The sequence below is a fragment of the Sciurus carolinensis genome, chromosome 2 (genome assembly GCF_902686445.1).
Source record: "Sciurus carolinensis chromosome 2, mSciCar1.2, whole genome shotgun sequence".
NCBI lineage: Eukaryota > Metazoa > Chordata > Mammalia > Rodentia > Sciuridae > Sciurus > Sciurus carolinensis.
In genome coordinates, this window is record NC_062214.1 from 55,781,925 (window position 1) to 55,802,666 (window position 20,742).

The following is a 20,742-nucleotide window of genomic DNA, read 5'->3' on the forward strand; positions in this document are numbered from 1 at the left end:
TAATTTTAATTTTTAATTTTGAGACAGGGTCTCACTAAGTTGCTGAGACTGGTCTTGAACTTGTGATCCTCCTGCCTCAGCCTCCAGAGTCTGGGATTACAGGTGTGCACTACCATGCCTGACTAAATTTATTACCATTTTTTTTTGTGTGTGTGTGGTACTGAAGCCAGAATAGGGGACAGGCAGTTAGTGTAGAAATAGGGAATTGGGTCAAATCGAGGAAATGGAGGCCAGGAAAGCCATCTGCCTCTGGAAGTTGGAAACTGCCCCTGGGAGAATGGAGTGTCAAGGATCTCTGGAGCCCATTGATTACCAAATTTACCTGCCCTTATCAAGGACTGCAGGCAAGGAGCTGCTAATTAATGCCCCCTGGGCCCTTGCCTGGCTGAATCACTTTGGCCTCCCCCGCCCATTTGCTTCTCACTTTATGCATCTCACCTGCAAAACCAGTCCTAGTCACAAAGGCAGGAAAGAGAGATGAGGGGGGAAAGAACTGGAGAACAAAAGAGACCTTAACCTATACAAGATGTAGGGTGCACTCACTTTTTGGGATTCTAGGGAGAAGTCTGTATTATTACTACTTTTAAAGAAAACCTGCTTAATATGCTTGCCTTGGCGTGCTTCTCTAGTGTTCACACTTCAACATTAGAGGCAGCAGAACTCCTCACTGGTAAACAGCCGTATCAGTACTAGGGATTAAATTCAGGGGTACTTTTCCTCTCAGTTACATTCCCAGCCCTTTTCATTTTTTATTTTGAAACAGAGTCTCTCTAAGTTACTGAGGCTGGCCTTGAACTTGTGATCCTCCTGCCTCAGCCTATCCAAGTCACTGGGATTATAGGCGTGTGTTACTGCTCCCAGCCTCAGTTGTATTTCTTATACTAGAAATAAATTCTGAAATGTAATTAATGCCAGGCATGGTTGTGCTCATATGTAATCCTAGCTACAGGGATGGCTGAGGTAGGAGGATCACAAGTTCAAGGCCAGCCTGGGCAACTCAGAGGGACCCTGGGTCAAAATAAAATGAAAAGGGCTGGAGATAGAGTTCAGAGGTAGAGTGCTTGCCTAGCAAGTGTGAGGCCCTGGGTTGGATCCCCAGGGCCACAAAAACAAAGACAAACAACAACAACACAAAACAGTTGAGGCTGGTGTTCCCTGGTTGGTGCTGGATGCCTTCTGTATTGCCACTTGTATCCCATGGCTTGGGTCTGTACAGTACCACGGCCTCTAGGGAGATGTGGATCCTCTGTACCACTTCAGTGCCAGGGTTTGCCCCTAGACAGCTTCAAGACTGTGGAAGAACAGAGCCTTTGGGGACTCTTCCTGGGAAGATTTGCTGATCTGCGGCAGCATGACAGTGTTCCCTGTTCCCATCTGTCTGTCAGCCTGGTTGTCACATCATTTTACTGTGGTAGCAGGAACTCAGCTCCAAATTCTGCATGGAAAAAGCACCTGGATTGTAGACTTTCAATGACTTCAAGACAACCAGGAGTACTTGTTCTTGAGCCTACTGGACCTCTAGGCAGGAAGTTCCTGCTCATTGGATGTACCATATACAGCCCTTGAGGATTCTTCCTCCAGTGGACATGGGCAGCGTCCCCTGGAAGCCAATTGATTCCAGAGCACAAGGATTAGAAATTTGCCCCAAGGCGGAGGAAGGAGAGGACAATGTATACTCCCCTGCTTTGAATGTGTCAATGGCCATGGACAGCGTGGACAAGGTCCCAGTGGTGAAGGCTAAAGCTACCCATGTCATCATGAATTCTCTGATCACAAAAGAGATCAGGAAAACATTGAGTTTTTGAGTATCAAGCCAGGGCTGAGAGATGCTGTCTACACACTCACAAAGGCCTTATGTGCCAAAAAGACCAAAGGCTGTCAAGTAGCAAAAGCATCCACAAACTGAAGTTGCAGAGTAGAGGGATGACAAAAGAAAAGCCCTGTGCATCAGCCCAGTTCATGCCAAGGAGCAGGCCCCATCCCTTCCTGGCACTGACCTGGTTCACTTCTGCTTCTTCCACAGCTTTACCTAGCCCAAATCCTGGCACTTGGATTCTGGAAGTAGGAATCAGGATAGAAACTTGTTAGATAAATGGAACTTCTTTGACAAAAATCCCTCCAGAAGTCTGATTCAGGAGATTTTCCCATTTAGACCAATGAGAGAGCCCAGAAGCCCCCTCCAAAGGCATTGATCTATGCTCAGGCCACAAATGACTGAATATCCAGCAACCTTCATGCAACCTAGGATGAATGTCCCAGTTGTACAAGGAGAGAAACAACCATCACAGACTCATAATCTCAAACTCAGTGATGTGAATGTGCTCACACTGACTTCTGGAACTTTCTGTTCCAAGGACTTTGAATAGAGTTTCTTATGCCCCACTACCCTTTTACCTTGGTTCTAACAAAGAAATGGATAGTTGTGTGTGTGTGTGTGTGTGTGTGTGTGTGTATTTAAATTTAATTTTTGATAGTAGTGGGGATTGAACCCAGGGCCTTGTGCATCCTAAACACACACTCCTGTAATAGATTTTTTAAATAGCTGAAACAATAAATTTTATTTGTATTATTAGAATAAGCAAGGATGCTTATTTAATAAATAGTTGTTTATTAAAACAAAAAATGGCTAATAATTATAATAGATTTTGAGAAATGATAAAATGTAATATTTATCCTTAATGCATGGAAGAAACATTTTTTTTTTTTTTTCTGTTCTGGGGATTGAACCCAGGACTGCTCTACCACTGAATTACAACCCTAGTCCTTTTTTTTTTTTTTTAGTTTTAAATTTTGAGATAGGGTGTCCCTAAATTGCCCAGGTTGGCTTTGAACTTGCAACCCTCCTACCTCAGCCGCTTGAGTCACTGGGATTACAGGCATGGGACTCCCTGCCCCACTTAGGATAAACCATTTTGCACTGCTTTAAAGTTAGACTGAATAATCTGAGCAGTGATGTTTGGGGGAATCTCCTACCTATTTTTATTCAATTTACCCTAGAGAAGAATTTCAGTCATTGCCTTAGAAAGGAAATAATGTTTGTACTCTTCCAAAGTCTAGGTGTTTTGATTGATTTTTTTTTTTTTTTTTTTTTGCCACCATCAATGCAAGCATTGGCAAACCATGGTGTAGAGGTGCCCACTGACTAGCTGAGATGATATTGGTCTACTTGACTGCTGATGTGCTCCAGCCTTATTAAGTAGGAGGACCTAAGACCTGTTTGAGATCTGGGTACAGTTAAAAGCCAGATTTGGCAGGGACCCCACTTTCTAGGCTGAAGTTGGCATTTCCTTGCTTTTTGGTATATCTTGTTGTATCACTTTGTCCTGTAGTCAGCTCATGATGCCTCCTTGGGCCAGTGCTGGCGGATGCTTCTCTTTCTTTCAGTACTAGAAATGGAACATAGAGTCTCACATAGGGCCTCACTCATGCTAGGCAGTGAGTTACATCCCTAGCCCATTTTATTTTATTTTAAAACAGGATCTCACTAAGTTGCTGAGACTGACCTTAAACTAGGGATCCTCCTATGTCTTCCTTTTCTTTTTTTTTCTTTTTTTCCAGTGCTGGGGATTGAACCCAGGGCTGCACTGCATGCTGGGCAAGTGCTCTACCACTGAGCTACAGCCTCATCCCTGTACTGATGATCCTCCTGACTCAGCCTCTTGAGTAGCTGGAATTATAGGTGTGCACTACTGAGCTGGGTTGCATGTGAATTCTTTAGGGTTTCCTATATACAATATCATGTTATCTGTGAATAGAGGTAAAGACCATTTTCACCTCCTTATTTCCAATCAAGAAGTATTTTCTGGTTCTTGCTTAGTTGTCCTGAGTCAAATCTCCTGTTAAGCATTAGCTGGGAATGTAGCTCAGTTGGTAGAGTTCTTGCCTCACAAGCATAAGGCTCTGGGTTCAATCCCTAGAACTGCAAAACAACACAAATGAACAAACAAAAAGCAGTGAGGACAGCAGACATCCTCCCTTGTTCCTGATCTTAGAGGAAACATTGTCTGTTGCCATTGCATATGACATTTGCTGTGAGTGTTTCAGAGGCATATTTTTTTATCAGATTGAGAAAGTTCCCTTTCATTTCTGTGTGTTGAGTGTTCTATCATGAAGGTTGTGGAATATTATCAAATTTTTTTTGGTGACTGAGTTGATCACATTTTTCCCCCCTTTCAGAATGGTTTTAAGAAAAGCTCCTGCCAGTGGGCTTATGCCAACCTAAGTCTCAAAACACTTAGTAAGGGAGATGTGTGAGTCCCCTCCCCCCATTTTGCTAGTCTGAAATAAATCATTACTAAAATATTGTTTTTTTTTTTTTTTTTTTTTTTTTGCAAACAGGTGGTATTTGCACATGATAAAAAAGAATCAGTAAGAAGTCAATGTGACAGGCAAGTTTCCTTCAGTCTGGTTTCGCCTCTTAGGCTCATTTCCTTCATTGTTGTCTATGGCTGCTTTCCTGGGACAAGGGCAGAGGTGAACAGTTGCTATGGAGACCTTATGGCCCACAAATCCTAAAATATTTTCTATTTGGAATCTTTACAGAAAAAGTTTGCTGATTCCTTTTTTGGTCTTTTCACTCCTTCAATGATGCTGCCATGATATCTTAGTATATATATCACTTGCACTTGTGAATTTCTGTGGAATGGATACCTATAAGTTTATTATTATTATTAAGTTTGTTAGTTTTTATTGTGTCGGCACTTGTCATTTTGATAGGTATTACCAAACAGAAGTTGAACCAAGTTTTACTCTCAGTGTACACTTGGGTCAGTTGCCCCACAGTCAGTGTACACCGTAGTCAGTGTAGTCTTAATTCATTATTCTGATTATGAATAAATTTTAGCATCTCTTCTTAACTCTTAAAAAAAAAAACTCTTTTATTTTCATTTTAATTCCTCCTGAGCTTTTTCCTGTCCAGTGCGCTCAGGACCGGGGACCTAATCGCTCCCACCAACTGGCATGCTGGGTGTGGGCCCGGCGGGAGGGGGGTGACCTAGACCCCCTAGGACCCTCCTCCTTCTCTCCCCGGCCGTGGAGCCCCGCCCCGAGTCCGCCCCGGGCCGGCCAGGGCGGAGCACGTGGGCCGGTGGGAGGTGCCAAGCTGCCTGATTTATTCCGGTCCCAGAGGAGAAGGAGCGAGAAGTCGCAGGTCCAGACAACCCAGCACGTCCTCCGGCGCTCGCGCCCAGGCACCATGCAGGACCCCCGTGTGCTGGCCGCGCTGTGCGGTGTGCTGCTCTGCGCCTCCGGCCTCTTCGCCGCTTCGGGTGAGTGGCCCGCGCCGCCCTCTTGCGCTCGCCCCTCCTTTCCGCGCCTCTCGGAAGTTCTCCACGGCGCCCTCCCTCCGCCTCCCTGTTGACAAACTTGGGCGAAGCGCCGGGGACCCGCGCAGGGAGGCTTCTCCGACTGCGCGCTGGCGGGGGAGGTGGGGGGCGCTCGGCCTCCCTCTCTCAATGCTGGAATTTTTGGGCAATGATTGAGGCGTATGAAGCGCGCTGGGTTGGGACGCGGGACACCGCGTGACAGCCCTACCGCCCTCAGGGATGCGGCATACACATAACAAAAGAATCCGCTGCGTCGGGCCTCTCTTTTCCCGTCTGTAAAATGAGGCCATTCACCTGCGCCTGACTTCCGAATCCTTGCACCGCTTTTGTAATGATGCGTTTTCTCCAGTCAACCTTCCCCAGCAACTCCCTCTCAAAGCCCACCTGGCCGGACAGTTCTTTGAACTTTTGCGCCCCCGCTTGTCCGGGCCTGGTCAGATAAGGGAAGGGCTGAGGAGTGGATGCAGTCGCCTGGGCTCCAGGTGGGTCGGGAGGGGGCCCCCAGCGACTGGGGAGGGACTTGGAAAAGGGCTGCCTCCTGGTGGGGAGTCTCCAGACTCCCTCCCTCCGGTGGCCTTGGCCGGGTGCTGTATCTTCCATGGTCCTCCTCCCCCGCTCGGAGGCCCCCGGTGGACAGCAGGGCCTCCTGCACGCGGCTCCTGGGGATGCCTCATATCTTAGCTTTGGGGTCGCTGGGAAAGTGGTGCCCACTCCGGGTGGGGGTAAGGACTTTTCCGGTAGCTTCTACATAATTTTTTCATAGAAACGGGATTGACTACAGCGGAGGGTGGTCACAGCTGGGTTCCGGCTCTGCCGTCCTGTGATAGGTGGGACCCCGCCCCCCCCCCCCCCCCCCCCCCAAGCTGAGCTGGTCCTCCCAGCCATCTGGCAAGATGCGTGGTCTTCAAAGTCCCTTTCCACCTCCTCTCTGCTCCCGCATGAAGTGTGTCAGGAGCAGGTGGTCCCGTGGAAGTCTATTAAAGAGCAGCATCCCGAAATCCCAGGCTGCTTTGTAGGGAGCGATCAGGCTTTTCCCGGCATGGGGAGGGGACGCACCCTCTCTACTTCGTGCAGGTGACCCGGCCCCAGGCAGCCTAATGCCTGGCTTCGTAGAGGACACCCTCCCACCCTTCACCCCTACAGCACTGTTTAACCCCTCCCCTCCAGCAGTATAGGGGGAGAGTTCCCTGGCGAGGAAGGAAAGAAGTCGTGTTGGGTTGGGGGAGCCCAGGTCCTGGCCATTCCAAGCCTCAGGAGCCTCTGTGTGAGGCGTGCCTGTGGCCTGCCAGGTCAGAGGAGGGGATTAACCTACTATTTAAAGCCAATGACTAATAGCTCTTTGGGAGCCGCCTTAAGCTCCCCAGGCCCCTGTGAGGTGGAGCGCTGAGGCTGTGCTCATTAATAGCGTTGCCTGCGGAGCTGGGAAGCTGGGAAGCTGGGAAGCCTGAGCTCCCTGGAGCTTTGGGTTTTCAGAAAGACCCTTTATCCTGGGATGAGTGACTATGGGGCCCAGGAGGTTTCTCCTATCTTACCCCAAATGGCAGGTTTGGGTGTGGGGTCTTGAGAAGCCCCTCTGGGATGCTAATCTCTTTAGAGGATCCTGATTAGGGCCAGCTGACCCTGGAGGAGGGCTGCAGTTCACTGGTTGGCACCACCAACCTCAGCCAAGTGACTGAGGACATACTAGAGTAAGGTGGGCTTCCAAGGGGGCCAAAAGCCCTTCTTTCAATGGATTCCTTTCTCCGTGTGGGGATAGGAGGAGGATGTGAGCGCTGCCCTATAGACCACAAACCCAGGTGCCTATCTCAGCTCCGGCCCCAGCCGCCTGTTGCCTCCTCTTCCTCCTTCTCCCTCCCCTCCCCCTCTCCTCTCCCTCCCCCTTCTCCTCCTCCTCTTCCCTTTCTCTCTTCTTCCTCCTCACCTCCTCCTCCCCCTGTTTTCCATCTGAGCAGAGAATGCACATCTGTCACCCAGGGCCCCATCCAGAAGCTTTAGTGGCCTCTCCAGTCTTCCTCTTACCTCTAAAACCCTTGTTCCACAGTGTCTCTCAAATCCACCCTTGCTCCTCACTCCGTTGTCCTGACTTCCTTCTTCGTCATTCATCCAGAGGGATCTGTCTGCAGCCACCAAACCCTCCCATGGGGGGTGGGGGATCTGTCAGGTCTCTGCAGGTGGGATTTTTCAACCTTCTTCCAAGGATTTGAACTGACTTCCCTGCTCCCACCTCATACTTGAGAGAGTGTGTGTTCCTGTTGGACAATGCTGGGAAGGCTGAAGGAAAGTTAGAAGCTACTAATTGGCAGGACGCAAAATCTAAACTTGCCCCCCCCCCCCACTTCTTTTCTTGGTGGTACTGGGTATGGAACTCAGGGCCTACCACATGCTAGGCAAGTGCCGTACCACTGAGCTACTTCCTTTGTCCTTTTATTTTTTTAAATTCCTTTATTTAATTAATTTATATGCGGTGCTGAGAATCGAACCCAGTGCCTCACACATGCTAGGCAGGCACTCTACCACTGAGCCACAACCCCAACCCCTCCCTTGCCCTTTTTATTTGATTTTTAGACAGGGTCTTACTAAGTTGCCATGGCTGGCCTTGAACTTTTTATCTTCCTACCTCAGTGTACTGGGTAGCTGACATTACAGGTGTGTGCCACTGTGCCCTCCTAAACTTATCATTCTTAAGATCTTTCCCAGTCTGGCCCAAACTGCCCTTTCAGCGTCATCTTACTATTCTCCAACATAGCATATCCTCAGTTCTTCTGCTCTTCTAGAATGTTCTTCCCTCATTTCTCAGCCTGAGAACCTCTTATTCTGTCTTTTAGACCTAGCTCAAATGTCCCCTCTTCTGTAAAATGTCTATCTTCCTGGCAGAAATCACTCCAGTGGCCCTTGTGCAGGTTTCTGCTAGTTTGTCACTTGTTTATTATCTGTCCACTGGCCTTCCTCTTCCCACTGGCTTCTCAAGGCCTGGGCTGCACCTGGCTTCCCTGTCTCAGGGACCTCACATGTTCATGGTAGTTAGCCCTCCAAACATTTATGGAATGATTAAGTAGGAGCTGCCATTGCAGGTGACTTCTGCGACTCCAGCCAGTGCCTGAATGGTGGGACATGCTTGATGGGCCAGGACAGCGCCCCCTTCTACTGCCTCTGCCCTGAGGGCTTCACAGGCCTCATTTGCAACGAGACTGAGAAAGGTACCTGCCTGCATGGGCCTGCTTCTCCACCCCATCCCTAGCTCTTCCCCAAATAGGCAGGGGTCCCCAGTGCCTCTGCCATGCCAGCCAGGGTTGCCCTGGAAACTCCCAGGCCCGGAGGAAAACTGGATGCTTACCTTATTTGGCCCCTCCTTGGTTCCAGGCTGACTGAGGCTCCATCAGGCAGATTTGGGGAAAGGAGAGGGAAGTGATGGTAGACTGAATTTGGGCAAAGTATCCTTTTTGGGCTTGGCCTTTCTACTGCTTTTTGTCTGTCTCCAACTCCTCACTGATCACCTGCCCATCTTATCTATTCCTTGTCTCCAGGTCCCTGTTCCCCAAACCCCTGCTTACACAACGCTGAGTGCCAGGTGATTGACGATGCGCACCGAGGAGATGTCTTCACCCAGTACATCTGCGAGTGCCCTCAGGGCTACGTGGGTGTCCACTGTGAAACCAGTGAGTTCTCTGGGTGCCTGCTTCTGAGGCAGACCCTGAGCTACTGTCCTGTGCCACAGGCTATAAACTGGCCTCATTCCCTGTGGCAAGGCTGCCTTCAGGGAGACTGAGGGAGGGAGAGCATCTCAGTTAGGCCAAAGGGATAAAGGAACCTGCTGTTCCTCCCCAGGCTTCTTTCTGTTCTCCTGGGACTGCCAGGCCTGACCTTGCTGCAGGGGTTTCAGAGACCCCAGAGGTCATAGGAGTGCTGTTTCCTGAGTCACCATGAACCAGACACAGCGTTAGAGTTAAGTCTTGGGATTTTTCTACCAATAAGGGAAAACAAACACATTCCTAAACTTTAGAGGCCCAGGAGCTTAGGAAATCAAGCTTGGCCCAAGTTTGACCTGAGGCTTCCTCATAGAGGTAGGGGAGGAGGGGGAGGCTGGGTCATCCCCTTGTGGTTTGGTGGCCAGAGGCCTGGCGTGTGCAGAGGGACTGACCCAGCTTGACCTACTCTGTTATCCACATGGCCACAGAATGGCCTGGGTGGGTGCCCAGCCAGCATTGCTGGCAGCAGCTTCCTTGCTTAGTGGGAGTCCCTCCCTCCCTCCCTGGGCCCCAACCACACTAGGACTCTTTTTTTGCCCTCTGTGAGGTGGGTGGGTCCATTTTTGGGTCCATGTTTAGGTAGAGTGAGGGTCCCAGGTTCCAGCAGGTCATTTGCTAAGCATCTTGGACTGGGGGCAGAACAGTGTCTTGTCCCCCTCAAGTGGACGTTGGGGTGGGCTCTGAGGCTTGCTGACCTACAGAAGGAATGGGGCTGGGTCCCTGGGGAAGAGCAGGCAAAGTGCCAAGATGCCCTTCACTTCAGAGGAGGCCAGGCTGAGGGCCTGTGCCTTGGGCTGTGCACTGAGGCCATGTGTGTTTGAGGTCCTGGATGGAAGGATGTGTGTGGCAGACAGAGCCCTGGGTGGGACCAGGTGGGCCACTAATTACTGTGCTGGGAGCCGAGGTAACCATGGGTGTGCCTGAGTCGGAATTACCCACCTAGCCTTTCAGCTTCTCAGCCAGGGGCTGGATATGGTAGCACCTGGTGTTGAAGGTGGGGGTGACCACACAGGCAGGGGACCCTCCCTAGAGGGACTTTGCAGCCCCTCCTTGTTTGTTGTGTGGTCACTTTCCTTGGATCCCACACACAGATCTCACATTTGGGTCCTTAGGGTGTGAGGATCACCCTGGAGGCATACCTGGGATCATGTCTCTGTTCAGCCACTGGCAGGCCCTGGATCTTGGGCATCTGGCCACACTTTGCACTTCACTTTCCTTGTGAATGTGATAGTACCAGGCTTAGCATGAGCCTGGGATGTTGGATTAAGAGATCACACTGGGTGCAGTGGTACGTGGCTGTAATCCCAGTGACTTGGGAGGCTGAGGCAGGAGGATCATAAGTTCAAGGCCAGCCTCAGCAACTTAGCAAGGTCCTGTCTTAAAATAAAAAATGAAAAGGGTTGGGGGTGTAGCTCAGTGGTAGAACACCCCTTGGTTCAATCTCTAGTATGAGCAGTGGGTAGAATAGATTTGTCCTGGGTCCTTTGCTTGACAGCTGGAAAGCACTGTACATCTGTGGGATCTGTACAGACTGGTGGGGTGATGGGGGTATGTGAATGTAGTTGTTGGTAGCTGTCCGGGTCCCTGGTATCATGTTGCTGGGGTAACAGTGAAGGTGATGGGCCATGGACAGGAATATGGTCACAGACGTCTGGATGGCTGAGGACTCACAGGGGGAAGGTATAAATGGTAACCGGGAAAACAGAATGGCATTTGTGCCCCACCCACAGAACTCCTGCCAGTGGGATTCTAGAAAACTCCAGGCAGATCTGCTCATGGTTTTGTGTGTGGTATGTGTATTGTTCACTACTGTCCGAGGTACCCCTTCTCCCAAAGCCACCCGGCTGGGGAAGCCAGGGACTGAGCTGGGCATGCTGAGGAAGAGGAGGTCACCCTAATATTCTTTCCCATCAGTCCTCCTTCAGAATAGTTGCTTCCCAGTTCCCTGTAAAACAAGACATGCTGCAGCCTGGAGGGCTGCCCATGGTGGCAGTCCTGGCCTGGCCCCTCTCTTCCTCACTGCACCTCCCAGACACCTTTCCTCAGTACCTGCCCTTGACACTGTGCCCCCATTGTCCCTTTGTGGGCTCTGTTCTGAGTGAGGGTCTGAGCAGAGGCCACACTGGATCTGCAGCAGAGGGCACACTGTCTTACTTTCTTGTCCTCTGGTCCCAGCTGGGCCCTAGAACCTGCTGGGGTGGTCCCCTGACTGTCCTGTCCCTTCCTGCAGGCTGTGCCAAGCCTCTGGGCATGGAGGAGGGCGCCATCGCCGACTTCCAGATCTCTGCCTCTTCTGTGCATTTGGGCTTCATGGGTTTGCAGCGCTGGGCCCCAGAGCTGGCCCGCCTGCACCGCACGGGCATCGTCAACGCCTGGACAGCTAGCAACTATGACAGGAAGCCCTGGATCCAGGTATGGAGAAGACATTGACCCAGGCAGGGTGATGAGAGATTATATGGATCGGTATGTATTTGGGGGGCTCATTCCTGGGGTCTAGGCAACAGGTGACAGGTTTCCATTGGTGAACTGTGTGTAACTGTAGGGAAACCTTGGGTCCTAGAGTTGCTGCATGGAATAAGTGGGAAGCGGACCCTGGCTGTGGAGGAGCTTGTTGCTCTGCTCTACATGAGGCTTCTGGGGGCCTCCTGTGCTTTCCCCAGCCCTGGTCTAGAGGGCCAGAGGAACAAACCCCCAACAAGGGCTACTGCTCAGCTGCCCCTCTTGGGTTGTCTGCCACTGCGTGGGGGATAAAGGACTGGGCCAGCCTAGATCCCGGGTAGAAAGATCTGGGAGATGAGGGTACTGTCCTTCTTGCCCTGGGTGCAGGTGAACCTGCTTCGGAAGATGCGGGTGACAGGTGTGGTGACGCAGGGTGCCAGCCGTGCGGGTAGCGCCGAGTACCTGAAGACCTTCAAGGTGGCCCACAGCCTTGATGGACGCAAGTTCCAGTTCATCCAGGATGAAGAGGCGTCTGGAGACAAGGTGGGCCTGCTGGGGCCCTAAAGAAGGGTTAAGGTCAGCACCTGCTAGGGTTCTAGCCCAGGTTGAGGGCCCCAGTGAGATAAGAGTACCCTGGGTGATTGGCCAGATTGGCCATGTGGTGAGGGTGTTGGTTTTTAGAAACTGTGAAAGTCAGCCAGGCTTGGTAGCACATGCTTGTAATTCCAGTGTCTTGGGGGTCTGTTGCAGGAGGATCAAGAGTTCAAAGCCAGCCTCAGCAACTTAGACCCTAAGCAATTCAGCAAGACCCTGTCTGAATAAAATATTAAAAGGGGCTGGGGATGTGGCTCAGTGGTTGAGTGCTCCTGGGTTCAATCCCCATGCCCCACCCCTACGCCCCAAAAAAGAAATTAAGTCAGATGTGTCCATGTTTTATGGTTACAAGTAATAGCTTACTTTTTAGATGAGAATAGAGAGGCTCAAAGTAGTACAGTGATTTGTGGGTGGTAGTGGTGGTAGAGGTGGGTTTCATTCAAAGGTATCATGTATAGCTGTGTAGGTTGTATACTGCTTAGGGAGGTTATTACTAAGTGGGTACCATTCAGAATACTTACATTGCATGTTTGTATACTGTCTATAGAAAATTATCTTAATAAAGTGTCTTGAGAAAGGAGTATCTTTTCCTAATATGCACAGAGGCACTCTGCCAGTAACCCTGAGTGAAAGATGGAGGTTTATGCTTGGGCCCCATGATGGCCCGGGAGGGCTGGTGTAAGAGTGAGAATCTGTTTGAGGGCTCTGGGGTGGTCAAAGGAAGCGCTGCTCTCTGAGCCCCTGCCTGCTCTCCCAACCCTCTGTCTGCCTACCAGGCCTAAGACAAGGGTGTGGCAGTCCAGGAAGAGGGGCTGCCCGCACTGATCCCTTCCCTCCTAGGTGTTTGTGGGAAATGTGGACAACAGTGGCCTGAAGATCAACCTGTTCAGCTCCCCTCTGGAAACACAGTATGTGAGGCTGTTTCCAGTGTCCTGCCGCCGGGGCTGCACCCTGCGCTTTGAGCTCCTTGGCTGTGAGTTGAATGGTGAGTGCTGGGGACTATGGTCAGTCTTGGACATGGCCTTCCCTGTCCCCTCTTTTCTTGAGCTGGGTAGTGGCAGCAGCACGGCCCAGGGACCTGGATTCACACAGGACACACAGGCCAGAGGCATCACCATTCCTGCCCAGGTTTTAATTGTTGGCCAAACTGTCCCTCTGGGCATTCTACTTACTGAAGAAAAAAAACATCACCTCGGTTTTCAAAGTAGTTTCATTTATTCTGATTGTTGCTTTGAGCTTCTGGAATATGTAGCATTAGTTCTGTTTGCAGATGTCACCTCCAGAGAATGTCTGGTTTGTTCATTCTAAGTGCCTCCAATAGTGCCTGGATCATAGGTGCCTGATGAATATTTGCTAAGTGAGTGAATGAATGAATGAGGGAAGTGAGACCCAGACAAATGATTTATCAAGTACACGGTTGGGAGGTATAAAGCTGGATATAGATCCCTGAGCTCCTGACCCCACCTATCCAGTGCTTTTCCTGCAAATCTCCTGTAGTCTGCATTCAAGGGAAACATGGGGGCTTCCAGGATCATAGGGCGTGCTTTCTGCTGCCCTGTCCAGAGGATTCCTAGTTGGAGAGATAGGGGGACCAGAAAGGAACAGGTTTCTGTTGAGCCAGGAGAAACTGCCCATTGGAGAGGTCTGGTGCGTGGCTTGGGCTGATAGGTACCATCTCAGCCCAGCTGTCAGCTTCCTTGAGGTCTTTGCAGCCACAGTGCCACCTTCTGGTCACCAGTGGAACTGTAAGGGCTCATTTGGTGGAGTCCTAGATCTGAGAGGTGGCTCTTTTGCCTTATGTAGGACCTGCCCTCTTGTGGCCTGCATCCTCTCTGTGGCACCTCTTCCTGTTATCTCATTTTAGATACCATCTAGTACTGCTCAGAGCTGAGTTCTGTGACTTGCTGGGTTTCTTTTTTTGTGTGGTACTCGGGGTGGGACCTAGGGTCTTGTGTGTGCTAGGCAAGCTCTCTACTACTCTTCCAGCCCTTTTTGATTTTTATTTTGAGACAGAGGGTCTCTAAGTTGCTGAGGCTGGCCTTCAACTTGTGATCCTCTTGTCTCAGCCTCCTTTGCTGACAGGATTGTAGGTGTGTGCCACTGCACCTGGCTAGCACTTATCTTTTTTAAAGATGAACCGAAGTGGTGTGACCCTCTCCCAGGGTCACTGATTTTTGAACCATCTCATTGAAGTGGGTAAAAGACTGCCTTCTGCTAAAAGGTAACTGGTAAAGGCTGGAGCCAGGTCTGTGTGCCTCTCCTTGGGGCCCCTCACTCCTTACAGTCTTAACTTGAAGATTTGGTTCTTAAGGCTGCCTGTGTGATGCATCAAAGGTGACTTCCCCTCGAGGCCAGGAGAGGGCAGGCCTCACATGAGGAGGCAAAGTTGCCCTGACCTTCCCCCAAGGTCTGGCTCGACTTCTTTCTCTTCAGGCATTCCTGTTGGTTAGAGAGAGTATTGGTGTGCATGTGCACATGTACGTGTGTGTGTGAGAGTATGTGTGCTTGTGTGCATATTGCAGGTGGGGCTGAACTCTGTGTGTTCCCCAGGAACCCACAAGGGGACTAGTGCCCTGCACTGGGATTCTTCTTTGCAGGCAAGCACCATATCCCTGGTGAACTATTTAACTCAAAACATTTCTTAAGCTCCTCCTAAATACCTGACTTTAGGAAACAGTACGAGTGAGACTCTTGACCTCTTGGAACTTGCATTCTTGTGAGAGAGACAGATTGTAGACAAGGAACAAATAAAAGAAGGATCAGATAACAGAAAATTCTGAAGGAAAAGGTGGAGGGTGATGGGATGAAGGTGATGGGAGGAGGCAGCACAGTGTCTGCTGTGGGGAATGGCTTTTGAGGGGAAGCTTGAATGATAGAAAGGCAGCCATTGTGAAGCCATCGTGAAGCCATTGGAAGGCACATTGCAGGCATGAGATTGACAAGTGCAAAGGCCCTGGGGTTACTGAAGGATAGAAGAAGGCCTGTGGACTGGAGCCTAGCTAGAGCATGAGTGGCTTGGTGGGCAATCTGCTTCATGGGCTAGCAGTATCAGTGTCCCCTAGGAGCATCCTACAAATGCAGACTTCAGCCCTGCTGTAGACCTGCTGGTACAGAATCTTTATCTTAACAAGATCCCCAGGTGACCTGTGAGAAGTACTACTTTATTTATTTATTTATTTTTTGGTACTGGGGATTGAACCCAGGGGTGCTCAACCACTGAGCCATATCCCCAGCCCTTTTTCAAATTTTTACTTTTGAATAGGGTCTCACTTAGTTGCATAGGGCCTTGCTAAATTGCTGAGGCTGGCTTTGAACTTGTGATCCTCCTGCCTCAGCCTCCCAAGCCACTGGGGTTACAGGTGTGTGCCACTGTGCCTAGTGAGAAGTACTGCTTTAGCACCACATTTTATAGTTGAGGACATTGAGGCCCAGAATTGGGAGGAGACTTCCCGGGGTCACAGTGAATGATGGCCCTTGCCCTGGTACCCCTCCCATCTACATTTTCCCTAGAAGGCTTGGTTTGCCTATCTAGGGAGGCCCAGAGGGAGATGAACTAGAAACTGGTGGTCTGTTGCCTTGAGTAAATGATGCAGATTTGGTGTCCTCTGCAAAACTACCCCAGGCTGTAACTTTCCCCAGGATCCTCTGTTCTGGACACAAGTGATGAGCCAGCTGCCAATCCAGGAGCACCTGCTACACTGCCCTCACCAGGCAATGGTACGATGGACAGGCCTCCTCAGGGCATCTGGGAGGCATCCAGGGACAGTGAGAGTAAGCATGTCCCAGATGGAAGCCTGGGTGTCCACACCTACTACCCCCACCTCCCAACTGTGGAGTGGGGACCCTTCCAGGTGTGAGACACACCCATCATTCTTTTGAGAGTTTTATCTCTTGCCCATCCCCAACTCTTCTGGCCTGGTGCAGGTGCAGGTGCAGATGTGAACGCAAAATATTCCAGCACATTCCTTGGTGTTAGGGGTGGGCCAGGGTGCAGCACAGGCCACCTTCTCAGGCCAGCCTTCCAGGCCTGTGTGACAGCACCCCAGAAGCATTTGAGCATGCAAAAGCCCTATGGTAGAAATTAAATGAGGCGCTGCTGGAGAAGGTACAGGAGTATCCCCAGGACCAGGAGTTCTCCGGCTTCTCTACTTTCCAGCCGCTAGAGGGCAGGATTGTTGTCCTGCTCATCATTCATGGAGCTGCCACCAGCCAGGCCTTCAGGGGTCTGGGTTATGGGGCATGGTGGAGATGTCACAGTTGGTGTGATGGCAAGGAGTCTGTATGTGACTTGAGCACGATATTTAATGTTTCTCAGCCTCGATTTTCTCATCTATAGAATGGGGTTGCTAATGTCTACTTCCTTCAGGTTTTTCTGTAGCTGGAGTAAGTGAAGGACCGAAGGAAGCACTGGGTAGATGGGATTCTTGGAGGAGGTGTCTCCCTAGTCAGGTTTGGAAGAAGGGTGGGAGGTTATCGAGCTGGGGCTGCCAAAGGAGAAGAATAGTGGCCTGGGGGAGGTCTTGAGTGTTGTTGGGGGTGGGAGCTGAGACCACCAGGCTGAAGTGAGAGAGGGTTGGGCAAGTGGAGCAGTTGTCCCTTAAAGGCAGATGGAGATTTTTTTTCTGTTGTCAGGATACCAAGGCTGGTGTCATAGTGCATGCCCATGGTCCTAGGTGCTCAGGAGGCTGAGGCAGGAGGACCACTAGAGCCCAGGAGTTCAAGATCAGCCTGAGCAACATAGTGAGATCCTGTCTCAAAAAAAAAAAAAAAAAAAAAAAAAGGGCTGGGGATATAGCTCAGTTGGTAGAGTGCCTGCCTTGCAAGCACAAGGCCCTGGGTTCAATCCCCAGCACCCAAAAAAAAAAAAAAAAAAAGGAAGAATGCCAGGGGCACATCAGGGTCCAAGGTTCTTCCCCCTTCATGCCTGTGCTCATGCCCCAGGGAGCTGCGGATCCCAGATCTGGGTGACAGCCCCTTCCCCACTTGCTGGCAGGATGCTCTGAGCCTCTGGGTCTGAAGGACAACGTTATCCCCGACAAGCAGATCACAGCCTCCAGCAGCTTCAAGACCTGGGGCCTGCGTGCCTTCGGCTGGTACCCCTTCTACGGACGGCTGGACAAGCAGGGCAAGTTCAACGCCTGGACCGCCCAGAGCAACGATGCTTCCGAGTGGCTGCAGGTGGGTCCGGGCCCCTCTTGGGCTGCAGGCTGGGGTCCGGTGGGATCAGGTGGGGCTGCCAGATGTGACCTCCGCCCAACCTGGACCTGTGCTCTCCAAGAGACTTTCTGAAAAGCCTTGTCTTTGTTTTTCCCACACGCCCCACCTTCTCTTGTTCCTGCTTCCATGATGGCCCCCAGGTGGAGAGAGGATGCATATGTGTGGGGTAGAGCCACACTCATTGGCTGCCACAGGTTTGCCAGGACTCAGCCTGTGGACAGACAGCAGGGCAGGATGGAAGAGGGACACCCAACCCAGTGTCCTGGGACCTCTTCACATGCACACAGAACAGATGTCCTCTGACTTACATAACTAGCACATATTGAATCATGGACAACCAGAGCTTGTTTAAGAAATGGGGAAACTGAGTCCTGGCAGGATAAGGCCCTGCTGGGGCTTCTGCTGGTTGGCAGAGGGTTGGCTTTGCAACCTTGATCTTGGGACTATCTGTCCAGGGGCAGGTTCCTCACAGTGGTTTGGGATGGGGCAGGTGTCTGTCTCTGGGTCTAAGGAGCAGGCCAGGAGTCGGATTCCATGAGGGGCTGCCTGTCTTGGCAGGGGTTGGCATAGAGTGAGCCAAGGCCCAGCTTTATTGTAGTGAAGTGCCTAGCACTGTGGGTAGTATCGTATGTGCCCATTGTATAGATGTAGAAGCTGAGGCTCAGCCAAGTGAAGTAGCTTTCCCAAAACAAATTATGTCCTAGTGCACCTGCCTCCTTCTACCTTCCTAGAATGGTGCAAGCCAAGAAAATGTGGGTGGTTTCTCCTGTAGGTTGACCTGGGTTCCCAGAAACAAGTGACAGGCGTCATCACCCAGGGGGCTCGTGACTTTGGCCACATCCAGTACGTAGCAGCCTACAAGGTGGCTTACAGTAATGACGGTGTGAACTGGACCGAGTACAAGGAACACGGGGCTGTGGACAGCAAGGTGGGTGTCTGTCCAGTGACCCTCCCCTTGCCATTCCCCAGTGCCTGTGGGAAGGGAGGTTGACTTTGGGGTACTCCTGATTCCCCCTCTGTCTCCAGATCTTTCCTGGCAACTTGGATAACAACTCCCACAAGAAGAATGTGTTTGAGACGCCTTTCTTTGCCCGCTATGTTCGCATCCTGCCTGTGGCCTGGCACAACCGCATCACCCTGCGCCTGGAGCTGCTGGGCTGTGAGCGGTAGGCCCGACCGAAGTAGTGACCGGAAGGGCCGTGGAGGCTGCTGGGCCACCTGCCCCTCCCAGGTGCTCCTGCCTCCTGTGGGCCTGGGCCTCTTCAGCACTCCTTCCTGATTGTAGTGGGGCTGGGGGCAGGGAGGGCAGTGGGGCTTCAGAGAGGTGCCAACAGATAGTCGCCCTCCCTCCCTCCCTGTCCTCACCCTCACCATCCAGCTTCCACAGTCCCTGGCAGCCAGCCCTCCTGCCATCTCATTTTCTCAGGCACCGTGGAGTTGGGTAGGTCTGGGATGGACAGGGAGGGGCAGGGTCAGGAGTGTGGGTTACCTACACCTCTCCAGAGTCCCCAACTGCAGGCTCTGGGTCGACTCTGCCAGGGTCGTCTTGAACTCCTTTCTGCACACCACACTCCCATGTTCCCAGAGGAGGAAGCCGTGATGCACGGCTTGGAAGTCACAGGCTGTTGCCCCAGGCCTGCCACTGCACCCACCTGGAGATACCTCCCCACTTATCTCCTTGGAGATCCCTCTTGACCTTTGTCCTGAAGCCCTAGGAAGACAGAAGTGTGTGGGGGGGTCTGTAGAAAGATGGGGGAGCCAGCTGGGCGAGGAGGTGGGCAGGCTGGCTGGGTGGGCATGGGGGCCTCTGCTGGCTCTTCACCCCCGAGCACACAGGCAGCTTCCAAAATATATTTGTATTCTCCACTGGAATTCTTGTTGTGCTTCATCATTGTCCTGTCGAAATGGGACTTGACTGGCCTTGGCTCCCACCACTGCCTGGTCTCTCCCAGCCCAGCATTCTTGGGTCACCTGCCTGACTACAAATAGCTTAGCAGCAGGAGGAGAGAGTGCTCAGGGCTCCTGGGGGAGGTCAGGCTTCCAGTCCTTGAAGCCTGACTCACCTCTTCCCTTCCCCCACTCCATCCCCATCTGGCCCTGAGGCTGCAGCCACCGCCTGGTGAGGGGCCATGGAGTCCTAGCACAGAGGCATCTCCACGAATGCTCTGCTCCCTTCCACACCAGGAAGATGTGCCAGGCCCGGCTGCTGATTTCCCCCTTTGGCGAGTTTGATTTTTTTCTGTAATTAGAGCACTGGGCTGGAGAAACTCCTAGAAACCCATGAACCTGGGCCACTCTACAGCTGTAGGAGGCCTTTGGTGGGGGCAGTGTGGAAGGGGAGGAGGGGGCTGGGCTCTGCCAGATGGGCATGTGGCCTCCCAGCAGAGCACCCCGTTCCTGGGAGGCCATTGGTATGTGCACTCTAGGGCTGGGAGGAAAGGGGTCCTCTCTGCCCTCTTCCATGCAGGGGCCATCAGAAAGTGACCAGTGAGGAGCAGTTCAGGCTAGAGCCCTGGTGATCTGGGAAGGGGACAGCAGATAGCAGTAGGACTGACTAGCTGGGAAAGGGGTGAATGAAACCACCCTACTCTTCTTTCTTTTTTTTGGGTGGTGCTAGGGATTGAACCCATGCCTCTCACATGCTGGGCAGGTGCTCTATCAGAGCCCCACCCCCAACCCAACTCACCCTAGTTTTTAAGATGACCAAATTTTGGACCTCTGGGTAGCAGGAGGCTGGCCACATGGCTACCAAAGAAAGGGTTTTGCTGGAACCACATCAGGGACACTGGTCCGGAAGTGGCTTCTTCCTGAGAACTGTATTTTGCCAGCACTGCTGAGTAAAAGGGCCTGGAGGCAGTCTTCCTATGAACTGGTGATGCAGGATGCTCACCCCAGGGGTATCTCTGTCCACTCCTGTTTCCAGTTCTGTGGAGCTGTATGGATTGGGTTTGGAGTCAAGTCTTTCTGGGGGTTGCTGGTCTCTGGACATGTTCCTGGGAGCATTCCTGCACCCAGTCCCTGTTCTGGCCTTCTCTGGGGACCAGCCACAGTAGGAGAAATATATTCCCATCACATCTGCTGGGGGCGGGTCTGCCTTCTAGTAACTAACACAGCTTGAACTCTGCCAGATCCAGGAGTCCTTGCAGAGGGGACACTGAGCTTTACTCTTATCTGTCAACTGGCCCATGTTTGCCATATTGAGGATTTTCTGTGGGTCAGTCTTCCTGTTTGGTGGACAGTGGTCACAGGTCCCCACCTGGCCCAGGAGACTTGAATTGATTGACTGGAATTGCCTCAGCCACCTCTTAGCTTCTTCCTCTCATCTTTGTAGCCTTGAATGTGTTGGCTGCAGCTTTTTGAAAGTCACGAGACAGAAGTCCCCTCACTTGGGTTCCTTTCTCTGAGCAGTTTCATCTACTTTT

At 51.6% G+C, this 20,742-nt stretch overlaps 1 protein-coding gene across 5 annotated transcripts; it reads left to right on the forward strand.

Moving 5' to 3' along the window:
• The first annotated feature begins 5,101 nt into the window (after positions 1 to 5,101).
• On the forward strand, positions 5,102 to 19,192 carry Mfge8 (milk fat globule EGF and factor V/VIII domain containing). 5 transcript variants are annotated; one of them, XM_047538808.1, is made up of 10 exons: positions 5,103 to 5,267; positions 8,396 to 8,521; positions 8,849 to 8,980; positions 11,301 to 11,482; positions 11,897 to 12,052; positions 12,944 to 13,088; positions 15,743 to 15,820; positions 17,097 to 17,281; positions 18,093 to 18,248; positions 18,347 to 19,192. In XM_047538808.1, exons 1-10 carry the CDS (start codon positions 5,195 to 5,197, stop codon positions 18,488 to 18,490), a joined length of 1,377 nt encoding a protein of 458 aa, XP_047394764.1. In that variant the 5' UTR covers positions 5,103 to 5,194; the 3' UTR covers positions 18,491 to 19,192. The 5 variants fall into 5 exon arrangements, with proteins under 5 accessions (XP_047394768.1, XP_047394764.1, XP_047394766.1 ...); XM_047538810.1 differs by lacking the exon at positions 8,396 to 8,521; XM_047538809.1 differs by lacking the exon at positions 15,743 to 15,820 and having other exon boundaries at positions 5,105 to 5,267.
• The last annotated feature ends 1,550 nt before the right edge of the window (positions 19,193 to 20,742 follow it).